The sequence below is a fragment of the Fistularia commersonii genome, chromosome 29 (genome assembly GCF_037954325.1).
Source record: "Fistularia commersonii isolate RoL2024-O1a breed Wild chromosome 29, RoL_Fcom_v1.0, whole genome shotgun sequence".
Classification (NCBI taxonomy): Eukaryota; Metazoa; Chordata; class Actinopteri; order Syngnathiformes; family Fistulariidae; genus Fistularia; species Fistularia commersonii.
In genome coordinates this window covers 11,504,338-11,516,716 of record NC_141312.1, presented here as the reverse complement: position 1 = coordinate 11,516,716, position 12,379 = coordinate 11,504,338, and the positions used below count along the sequence as shown (strand labels likewise).

Sequence of the window (12,379 nt, the reverse complement as noted above, 5' to 3'; positions counted from 1 at the left end):
TTTAATATGAAGTATTAATACAAAACAAGTTGTATATTAATGTTACAAAATGTTACAAAAACACCATAATCTTTGAATTTAGAATAATAATAATAATAATAACAATAATAATAATCGTAATTTATCCTTTATTAATCCCTTTGGAAAATGCGTTCTCTGCAATGAGCCCACCATGGATGAGTCATGAGTAGTAGGCTGCCGTCCACCAGCGCCACGGGACCAGTTAGGAGTTCAGTGTCTTGCTCAAAAACACTTCGACACACTAGGAGGAGCCAGGAATCGAACCAGGAATCTTTGGTTCCAAAGATGATTACTCTACCTCCTGTGCCATGTCGCGCCCCCAAAAAACTAACTAAAATAAAATAAGTTTAAATTGAATACTCAAAAGACCGTAAGTAATGGTATTAAGGATTGTTCAGGACCTGGTTTTCCCTTGTCCAGACGCGGTTTTCCGGGGCCCGTCCGCAGAGCCAGCCCCAGGGACAGTGCTAGATTGGTAGCACCTGGTGGCTTGGCCTGCACCAATAGGGCCTGGGCAGTCTCAACACAAAAGGGCAACGTGGGTCCCCCTTCCCTTGGCCTCACCACCCATAGGATGGGCAATGGGGGATGGGTGCAATGTGAGCTGGGTGTTGACTAATCCAATCCACGGCTGCAGAAGCTGACTCTAGGAAGATGGAATGTCACCTCTATGGCAGGGAAGGAGCCTGAGCTGGATTCATCAGAATCAGAATACTTTATTTATCCGCCAGGAAATTGCTTCTCACTGAAAGCAGCTCTTGCTTGCATTGTCAAGTAGGGAAGAATCAAAATAGAACTCTATATAAAAATAAAGAATGAAAATAGCAAATGATAAAAATAATATAAAAAGAACACTAAAGATCAAAATAAATAAATAAAAAATAAAGTTAAAGGTATGTAAAAAGATAGTTAAATATATGTACGTATATACATGTGTATGTACAATTACATGTATATGATTGCATGTGGTAATTTTTTGTTTAAATATGAGTTGTTGTACTTTAAAACATTTATTGCACAGAAGACAATGGAATATACAGAGAATTATTAAACATAATGACTTCACCAACAGCCAACTGTCACAGAGTATCAGAGTGAGGAGTTCTGCAGCCTGATGGCTGATTTCCTATGGTACTCGGTGGTCCATCGTGGTGGGATCAGTCTGGAGCTGAAAGAACTCCTATACCTGACCAGCACATCATGGAGTGGGTTGGTCACAGTGCCTAGGATGACCTTCACCTTGTGAAGCATTCTCCAATCTGACAGTACCCTCAGAGGGTCCAGCTTCACTCCCACAACATCACTTACATGGCAAGTGCTGTCCACAGCCTGCTGCCCCAGCACACCACATCATAGAAGACAGAAGATAGCACTGGCTACCACAGACTCATAGAATATTTAAGCATGGTCCAGCTGATGTTGAAGGACCTCAGTCACCTCAGCAGATAGTTGCAGCTCTGGCCCTTGTATAGGGTGTCAGCGTTCTTTCCCCAGTCCAGTTTGTTGTCAATGACTACCCCCAAATAGTCGATCACAATGTCCACACTGACCCCCTTGTTGATGACAGGGGTCACCGGCTCCTTGGCCCTTCTAGGGTCCACCACAAGTTTCTTCGTCTTTGCCACACTGAACTGTAGATGTTTCAGCTCATAACATGTGACAAAGTTGTCCCCCGCAGCTCTTTACTCAACCTCATCACCCTGGCTGATACAGCTGACTACTTCCAAGTCATCAGAAAACTGGAGATGACAAGACTCTGTGCAGTAGCTGAAGTCCGTGGTGTAAAGGGTGAAGAGGAAGGAAGAGAAGACAGTCCCCTGTGGGGCCCCAGTGTTGCTGACCACTCTGACATACAGTTCTGTAGACGCACATACTGCAGCCTGCCAGTCAGGTAGTCAGTAATCCAGGACACAAGAGGGGATTCTATCTGTAGAGAGGGGGAGGGGGAGAGGGTGGAGTAGATAATGGTTGTTGACAGGGAGCAGAGGTGATGGTGGGGGTTTGTATCTGCAGGAGGTCATGAGGTCAAATCTATTAAAGAAAAGATTGACTTCCTCGGCCCATTCCTTGCTGCCTTCAATTCCTCTTTTTCCTGCCAACCTAAGACCAGTTATGGTCCTCATATCTCTCCAGACCTCCCTGGTACTGTTCTGCTGGAGTTTCTACTACAGTTTCCTTCTGTAATCCTCCTTGGCCTCTCTGATCTTCAGCTTTAGGTGTCGTTGGATGGTTCTCACCTCCTCCCTATCTCTCACTCTGAAAGCGCGCTTCTTGTCATTCAGGAGAGCTTTAATGTCCTTTGTTACCCAAGGCTTATTGTTGGGTAACACTGAACAGTCTTGTCTGGTAAGCTGTTCCAGGCATGTCCAACCAGGAGGCGGCCCGGGGACCACCCAGGACACGGGCGTGGGAACATCTCAGGATCCCTCCTTGAGAGCTGGTCCAAGTGGTCAGGGAGAGGGAGGTCTGGCCTCTCTGCTTCAGCCGCTTCCTCCTGTGACCTGATCCTGGATAAGCAGCAGACAATTGATGGATGGAGGATTAGTTATGCTCTATTATTTCCATCATAGCCAATTGAGACTTACCAAGAATGGGCATCCACCTGGGTACCAGGTGCCACCTTAGCAGCGTGATGGCACAGTCCTTCCACCTAACAGCAAGAAGGTCCCTGGTTTGATCATGACAGCAGGCCTTTTGTTTGTATGTTCTCACTTTGTCTGGGTTCCCTGACTTTCTTCCTCTATCCAAAAACATGTAATAGTTTTGATTGGAGACTCTAAATTGCCAAGATGTGTAAATCAGCGTGAATGGTTGTATGTCTTAATATGTGGCCCTACAACTCAATGGATTAACCGGTCCACAGGGTACCTCAACTCCTGCCAGATTACAGCTGGGAAAGACTTGAGCTCCCCCTGATCTTGATTGCAGGACATGCTGTTGTGATGCTGAATGAATGTATAAATACGGGTGCCGATCTGCTACCATAAATGCTGATGGATGATGATGTTCTTCCTGTGCCTTTTTGGATCACACATCCACACACCGACTGGCATCCTGGAAGCCAGTTGATCAAAGGGCCACATTTAGAGACACACAACCATTCACTCTTTCGTTCACACATCTGGGCAATTTTCCAATTTTTTCAAATTAACCCTCTGCACGCTTTTGGACTGTGGGAGGAAATTGGAGAACCCACAGGTTTGGGACAGGAATTGTGGGGTGAGAGGGCTAACTGCTGCACCAAAACATGTATTGTAAAAGCGCCTGAACCCCTAACTGCTCCCCCTGGTGCTGGTGGACAGCAGCCATGGTTCACCCATGATGGCTTAATTGCAGAGAACAAATTTCCCCATGGGGATTAATTATTGCACTATGTTAATTGACGACTTTAGATTGTTTCTAGGTGTGAATGAAAGATTGATGGGTTTAAGTGTCTTCATGTGACCCTGTGATTTACTGTCATCTGATCCAGGGTGAAACCTGCTTCCTGCCCAGTGTTGATGGGCTTAAGCCTCCCTACAACCTCATGTGGAGCATAACGGTCCAGATAATGAATGAAAGAATGATGAAATTAACTTGACTGATGCATCAGTATGGCTCTATTAGAGGGTGGTAGCATTAGTTGTCTCATGCCTGCGGTTCTGCATCAGTGTTGCTCTATTAGAGGGTGGTAATATTAGTTTTTTCATGCCTGTGGTTCTCTTGCAGGGACATAAACGAGCTCCATCAGATGTCAGCGTTGGCAGCTCTGAGGATGAGAAGATCCCTCTCTCGCCATCCATTTTAGAATCAGTCCCTGAGAAGGTTGAACCAGCTTCCACACCAACTGAGCCTTTCGTGGATAACCATGTTATGAACGCCATCCCTTCTGCAGCCCTTGAGCCGGCAAGGGAGCATCCAAACATTTCAGCCCAGGATGCAGAGACAGAAAAGATCCCAACTGAAGAAAAGCAACAGCCAGAGGCTGAACAAGAGGCACCCTTGAAGGAGGTGGAACAACTACAGATATCCATCAATGATGATAACAGCGTTAACACAGCCAAGGTTGAAGCAAGCACAGATGTTGACATGGAGAAGTCAAAGGTCACAGAGACTCCTCAGGACAAGAAGGTCGTTGTCATGGAGGAATCAAATGTACTCAAAGAGGAGGACAAGGAAGACCATCTCAGGGTGGCACTGACCCTACCCAGTCAAAATGAAATCGTGTTAAAAGAAGAGACTGGAAAGAATGAAAAGATGCAAAAAGAGGATGAAAATATTGTTCCGGAAAAGGCAAAGGACAACAGGAAGAGAGATTTGGACCCAAGAACTTGCTTGGCTGCAGACGACAACAGCGTAGACCTGAATCTATCCATCTCGAGCTTTCTTTCCAAGGCGAAAGAGCCCGGATCTGTTTCCATACAGGTAGACACAGATTGAAAAGGAACCACATTTAGTTTAAACTTTGATAGGTATCTTGGTGCATCAACGACATGCAACCCTACAAAAATATCTCTTAACACTATCATTTTCCCAGGATACCAGACGTCAAAAGAAGACACTAAAAAAGACACGCAAATTTATTGTGGATGGAGTGGAAGTTAGTGTGACCACATCAAAGATCATCACTGACAATGACACCAAGAATGATGAGATGAGATTCCTGAGGTACTATGGTTTCCTGATGACTCCACATCTTAACATCAGTTCATTCCAGTTCATTCAAACATATTTAACGCCGCAAAATTCTAAATGTTTTTCTCAAGTCTGTCATCTGTTTACCTTGGTTGCCAACTATCATTTCAGAATTTTATTTGTTTTGGGTCACTTTGTTTCCGTTTCACTCCTGCCCCCCTCCTTCTGCAGGCGCCAGGAGCTAAGGGAGCTGCGCCTCCTGCAGAAAGAGGAGCAGAGGGCCCAGCAGCACCTCAGCAATAAGCTGCAGCAGCAAAAAGAGCAAATTCACCGTCGGTTTGAGCAGGAGAGCACAGTAAGTCAATCATCCCCATACCTGTGAGTAGAAATCAAGTCATTTGAAAAAGAGTTGTTATTCTTACACCCTGTTGCAATGGGGAAAACTACAGCAAGTTTCATCAAATATGTGTAGTTTTACTTCTATACAGAAATAACAATTTTTAGCATTCTGGCCCATCCTCCTGTCCTCCAGCCTCCACCCGACGGTCGGATTAGGCAACCTTGGCTGTCCAATCTGCTACTACAAAAGCTGTCTCTGAATATGGAATGTTACCACTCCAGCGGGGAATGAGCCTGAACTAGTGCATGAGGCTGAGAGATTCCGGCCAGATATTGTCGGACTCACTTTGACGCATGGCTAGGGCTCTGGAACCAGGCCTCTTGGGAGGGGTTGGAGTCCTTTTTACTCTGGAGTTGCTAGAGAGTGGGATGCGCTGGGCAGGTGTGGGCATATTGACTGCCCCTGACTCTGCGCCTGCATGCTGGGGTTAATGAGAGGGTAGCCTCCCTCCGCCTTCGGGTTGGAGGATGGGTTCTGACTGTTGTGTGTGCCTATGTACCCAACAGCAGTTCAGGCTACCCACCCTTTTTGGGGTCCCTAGGGGGGTGCTAGAGAGCACTCCTGTTTGGGACTCCCTCATCTTAGTGGGGGACTTCAATGCTCACATGGGCAGCGACAGCGAGACCTGTAAAGGCATGATAGGGAGGTAGGGTACGGTCCCCCTGATCTGAACCCGAGCTGTGTTTTGTTACCGGACATCCATGGACTATCCATAATGGACAATGTTCAGACATACAGATTTGCACATGTGCCCCTGGCACCAAAACACAATGGGACGCAGTTTGATGATCGACTTTGTGGTCGTATCGTTGGAACTTGAAGCCACATGTTCTGGACAAAGGCACATTGGTGCAGTGTCGGCGGTGATGCGGACTCTGCAGTGGGCTGTCTTGGTGAAGAAGGAGCTGCGCCACATGGGGAAGCTCTCAATTTACCAGTCAATCAACATTCCTTCCCTCACCTATGATCACGAGATGTGGGTCGTGACCGAAAGAATAAGGCTGCGGATCCAACTGGCTAAAATGAGTTTTTTCCGTAGAGTGTCCAGACTCCCTTAGGTATAGTGTGAGGAATATGGTCATCCGGGAGGGGCTCATAGTAGAGTAGTTGCTCCTCCACATGGAGAGGGTACAGGGTACACATGGCTCCGGCATCTGGTTACGATGCCTCCTGGATGCCCCGCTGGTGAGGTGTTCCAGTCATATGCAACCGGGAGGAGGCCCTGGGGAAGACGCAGGACACGCTGAAGGGACAAGGTCTCTGGGCTTGCCAGGGAACGCCTCAGGATCCCCTTGGAAGAGCTGGACAAAGTGGCAGGCTATGATGACATGATTAAAATCTTTCACCTGGGCAGACTGATACAACTCCATGTGAAAAAGAACATTGAATCAGATCAAAGCATGCTCTATCACTCACGATTTTTTGGTGCTGATGCATGCAAAATGTTTAATTTGACTACTGAGGTTGTCAGTATCCACTTGCTGCTACTATTCTTCACGTGTCGGTGCACATGGGTGCTCATGTACCTGTGTGTATCTCATGCATAAAACTAGCCTTTTTAGAATGCTTGTAATAAAAGATTCCCAATATGTCTAATACAGTGGCTCAAGTGTCTGATGGCCCATGATTGCATTGGTTTTGAGCTGTCATGCTGTTAGCCAGATTGTCCACATTCTGGAAAAGCCCATTTCCTCCATCCACAGAAACGTTTCTCATACCAAGTGTTTTTTATTTACCAAAGTGTCGTGCACCATCTGTCATACAGAGTAAGAAGCGTCAGTACGACCAGGAGGTTGAGAACCTGGAAAGGCGGCAGAAGCAGACCATCGAGCAACTGGAGCAGGAGCACACCAACCGGCTGCGAGACGAGGCCAAGCGCATCAAAGCTGAGCAGGACAAAGAACTATCCAAGTATCAGAACATGCTGAAGAACCGCAAGAAGGAGGTGAGAAGTGTTTGATTCACTCATAGAAACCCCCCCGTGATCTGGTAAACCTTGGGCTGTGCTATATGAAATAAATATAAAGCAATCAGCAAGATTTTCAAAATATATGTACAGTGGGGTGAAAAAGTATTTAGTCAGCCACCAATTCTGCAACTTCACCCACTTAAAAAGATGTTGGAGGCCTGCAATTTTAACCATAGGTACACCTCAACTATGAGAGACAGAATGCAAAAAAAAAAAGGCAGAAAATCACATTGTCTGATTTTTAATGAATTTATTTGCAAATTATGGTGGAAAATAAGTATTTGATCACCTACAAACAAGCGAGATTTCTGGCTCTCAGAGACCTGTAACTTCTTTTGTTAGAGAAAACACTTGTCGTGTTTGCAGGAAAAAGAATTCTGAGTTGCATCGGAATAACACCATACCTACTGTGAAGCGTGGGGGTGGCAACATCACACTTTGGTGCTGTTTTTTTGCAAAGGGACCAGGAAGACTGATCCGTGTAAAGGAAAGAATGAACGGGACTATGTATCGTGAGATTTTGAGTGAAAACCTCCTTCCAGAAGCAAGGGCATTGTCATGCTGAAAGACCCAACCACGATTTATTTTCAATTTCCCAAACACACTGCCCGAGCAATGAAGAAGTGGCTTCATAAGAAGCATTTCAAAGTCGTGGAGTGGCCTAGCCAGTCTCCCAATCTCAACCCCATAGTAAATCTTTGGAGGGAGTTGAAAGTCTGTGTTGCCCAGCAACGGCCTCAAAACATCACTGATCACAGAGGTGATCTGCATGGAGGATCCATGCAAAGTACCAGCAACAGTGTGGGAAAACCTTGTAAAGACTTAAAGAAAATGTTTGACCTCTGTTTACCAACAAAGGGTACATAAGAAAGTATTGAGTTAAACTTTTGTTCTTGACCAAATACTTATTTTCCACCATAATTTGCAAATAGATTAATTAAAAATCAGATGATGTGATTTTCTGGATTTTTTTATTTCGCATTCTGTCTCTTATAGTTGAAGTGTACCTATGATGAAAATTACAGGCCACTCATCTTTTTAAGTGGGAGAACTTGCACAATTGGTGGCTGACTAAATACTTTTTTACCCCACTGTATATACAGATATCAGATGACCATATTATGTTTGGAAGATCTCTTGATAGACACAACAGGGTTCGAACATATAACCTGTTTTTCCACCACAATAAAGATTAGTTTAATTCTCCTTGTTTTTATTATGTGTGTGAAAAGCTACATCTACACATTTTTAACAAGCATTTAGAATGCGAAATACCATGGCTAATACAGTTTTATTTTTTCAAGTCTGGCATATAATTCTGACACTTACCCTGTCCTGTTTTTTTTAGACTTTTTGGCTCTCCCCAACAGATTTTCGATACCCGTTGTGCTCTAATTTGCATATCGTCGATTCGTTTCTTGGCTATTTTGATGAGCTTTCCTTTTGTAATTTTGTTTTTCACTTATTTTTATTTCTTTCTAAGTTCATGAGGAGCAGATGTAACCAAAGTAAGAACCGGCAGCAAAAGTAAACAAAGTAAGGTTATATTTGATATATACACATATTACCCAGCCCTAGGTCGATCACTCACTTATCACTCACCCTCCTATAGAACTCATCTGTCTGTTGTGCCTTGTACTTTCTCATGTGAGAAATATTTTTGTGAAATGTATTAAACAGGATATAATTCAGGGCACATCAGAAAAGATAGCCAGAGTTGGGTTTGTGGTGCATTCTGAACTTTCCTCTCTTGTTTCCTGTTTCCTCTCCTCTTGCAATTTTCTGAAAATGACTGCAGAATTTTATCTCTGTAGTCAATTCTAATGTGTGTTTCCTGGTTTTGTTATGTCAATAATGATGTCAAAATGTGCTAAATGAAGTGGACATCATATTCTGTAATTCACAGGGAGTGTCCCAATGGTATAATTAAGCTGTTTCAGTTGTCCTGCATCCTGTGCAATGCCCCCATACTGTATGTCAGTTCCAGCAGCATGCGTGGATCTGCCCGTTTTGTGTCTTTTAAGCCACAGCTGTCCCCTGCAATGAGAAAGGTGGCTTTTCCTTTACATCCGTGCACTGTAGTCATGGCTAAGATTGCCCGAAATGCCATTCCAGGTCAAATTTCCATGACTTTATTTTTCACTCCTATTATATGTCTGTAGAGATTCTCAGTCATCCAGGGCATGGTCCATTCTTGTTAATATATTCTCATGGCAGCTGGACTTGATTGGGGAGTTTTCAGTACATAACCACCAGGTTTGGAATACAACCACCAAACCTGTTGATCACGGAGGAAGCGTCAATGAGGCATTCGGTTAGTTCGCACAGCAGTCCGTAAGTCTACAGTGAACAGCTGATGACAACTAGTGGAGCTCCTTACAACACACGCTCTCTCCTAGTTGGCATAGCAACGCAGTCGCCGCACGCACACCAGTGACTTGCCTCTTTCGCATCTTTATTCTTCTCAATTTTTAATCTCACTTTGACTTCTGTCTTCAGCGTTATCCATCCTCGCTCACGTATCAGGGGTTGCAAAGATGACATGTTTTTGAATGGTAGGGTGAAATGAATGGGACCAAGCCCAGGTCAACCTTGTGACGTCACTATTCAGACAGCATTGCGCTGAAAACAACAATGGCAGCCTCCGAGTTAATTTTTTTTTTTGCAATTTTATACACATTTTTGTTTGTGTAATTTTATATGTTGAGATATTTTATTGTTTTTATGTAGCTGGTTCAAATATTGATCAAATTGGACAATGAGGTCTTGGTAACCAGGGATCCCTTTTAACACCTAAAAAATACTGCATGTATATAAAAACCACCAAAAAGAAAACAAAGCAGAGAGTTTGTCATCAACCATCCTGGAAAAGTACCAACTTTGCATGTACTTCATAAAAACCCCATGAATCCAGGTGAACATTTACAAAATGACGTCTCCCTTCCAAAAGTAGATTGCGGAATGTCTTTTCAAAAGATATTTTTTCGGAACTTTCTCAAGAGTGTGAACCCAGAATCTCTCAGATACCCCTCAATGCTTTATGATAATATTTATCATAATGTGCATTCCAGCTGTTTCATAGTGTTTATTCTGCAGTTTCTGGCCAGTTTCTCAGTGAGCAAACTCTCAAATTGCTGTTTGCGATATCATTTTTCAGCTTGATAGATAGATTAATTGATAGAGTGATATATTTCTGGGATCTATTAGTCCAAGAGGATAACTCATTTGTCATAGTTGCATCTGAGTGGAGCCGAGTGGGTCAGAGGATGGAGTCAGAACAGCAGGTTTAATTAGTTACTGTCTGGTACAGCAGCTCAAGCCAGGTTTAGCCTGAAGTCTTTTTGACAGGACGCCTGAAGGCCTGAAACACACACACACACACACACACACACACACTCACACACACACACACACACACACACACACACACACACACAGAGCCATCCTAAAAACAGTTTGTCAGGATTAATGGATCGAATATGTTTTGGGGGGCATGTAATGAATTTTCTTGTCTATGTGAAATAGAATTTACAGCCGCATGGCTATTGATTCTAAAGGATGAATTTACATATACGGCTGGTATATCAATATAGACGTATTATGCTCTGAACTGTTATCGTGCTTTGTTCATGTTATCAAACATCAACCCCCATGATACACAATTTTAGACTCTTTATCAAGATCCCTCTTTTCCCTTCTTCAGTTCCTTTCGTTATTTTCAGTCGAAGTCTTAGACCAAAAAGGGAAATATGCTAAATCTTACCTGGCAAGGATCAATACAATACTCACCACATTTTTCTCAATGCATTTCCATTAAAAACTTCTGTAAACAAAATTAAAAGCTAAATTATTCATTTCTCCCTCAGCATCATGGTCATTGGGCAGGACACACCCTGGACAAGTAAATCTCAGGGTTACATTGAGAGACACACCACCATTCACTCCCTCATTTCCAGTCTCAAATGAGGCTACTGCATGTTTTTGGACTGTGGGAGGAAAGACATGCAGGCTACGGAGAGAAAGCGCAAACTCCACAAGAGCACCAAAGTTATTTTCGCAAAAGTTAAACAAATTGATGCCGTGTGAAGTCAGATCAGTCAAAATGTGAATTACCATGCATCATTAAAGCCAGCTTACTCTTACTTTGCACTCATGATGGCTTGTAAGATAGTAGCAATTTATATCCAGGTGGGACATGACATTCAGACTGATGTACATGAAAATGGAATTAAATTATTTCTCATCACACTGAAACGTATTCAATTCAGGGTAATCATTATGAATATCTTGTACTTGACATTGATACATATTAAGCAGATATGGTGATTATGTATATGTACTGATATTGGAAGGCTTGCTTTTGATTCTGCTGTAGTGGCTGTCTCATTAATGGGTTCTACGACAAAAAACACAGAACACATGTTATATGTAATGTCTGTTTGATGTTATCCATCAGGAGCAGGAGTTCCTTCAAAAGCAGCAGCAGGATCTGGACAGGGCTCTGAAAAAAATCATCCAGCAGCACAAACATGAGCTGGCTAACACTGAAAGAGACTGTCTGAACCACAAGCAGCAGCTTCTCCGTGGTAAGTCACATGAGGAGGAGATCTGCCAACATCAGAAGATACTCCACTTTTTTTGTTTAGTTAGGGGTCTTCAGTTTTGAGTATTATGGAGGGACTAGTTATTATTTTTACTCCCCCTTTAGATTTTTTTTCTTTTCTACAGTCTGTCTTCCTTTTATTTACATTAATGAGGGAAAGAAAATTCTGATAATTCTGTGCAATATTCAGAACTGTGCAATATTCAGAACTGTGCAATATTTCATTTCATAACAGCTACATTACAGTTTTTCCTTTTATCATACTATTGTGCACTCCTTACCTCACTTGTTACTAAGACACTTATAGTTTTATCACTCACAACAATTTCCTTCGGGATTAATAAAGTTGTTCTTATCTTATCTTATCTTATAACTACTCATGGATTATTCCACAGAATAAAATCCATCCATTAATATCCTGGAGACAATTGTGATCCTGGCTCATTTTTATTTTCCAGATTTAGAGAGACTGCTGACCCAAGCAGTGCCAATTGTATTTTTTTTCACATTTCACCAATAAACACAAACACTTATTTAAGGGAGCAGTATTTTCTTTCTGACATATAAAAGATAACAGTGGGATAATAAATTGCAGTAATTGTATGACCGCAGCTCAGCATTTTCATGAAGCACAGATTCTGATATTACATTAGAAGTTATGCATTCCTCAGAACAATATGAGAATAACACTTGCTATGTAAGAAATAACTTGAAATAACTTTACAAAAAATACTTTGTGATGGTGTTCAAGGTGCAAGCTACACAATTTCTG

The 12,379-nt window shown here is 42.9% G+C and overlaps 1 protein-coding gene across 2 annotated transcripts in view; it reads left to right on the top strand.

Annotated features, from left to right (window-relative positions):
• LOC147216997 (STE20-like serine/threonine-protein kinase) overlaps nt 1-12,379 on the top strand; it is a 35,219-nt gene that overhangs the window by 17,089 nt on the left and 5,751 nt on the right. For both annotated transcript variants that reach the window (XM_086176717.1, XM_086176718.1), the window contains 5 exons: nt 3,730-4,425; nt 4,538-4,668; nt 4,867-4,990; nt 6,801-6,980; nt 11,461-11,590. In XM_086176717.1, coding sequence (XP_086032843.1) covers nt 3,730-4,425; nt 4,538-4,668; nt 4,867-4,990; nt 6,801-6,980; nt 11,461-11,590 — 1,261 coding nt within the window. The remainder of the gene's footprint in view (nt 1-3,729; nt 4,426-4,537; nt 4,669-4,866; nt 4,991-6,800; nt 6,981-11,460; nt 11,591-12,379) is intronic.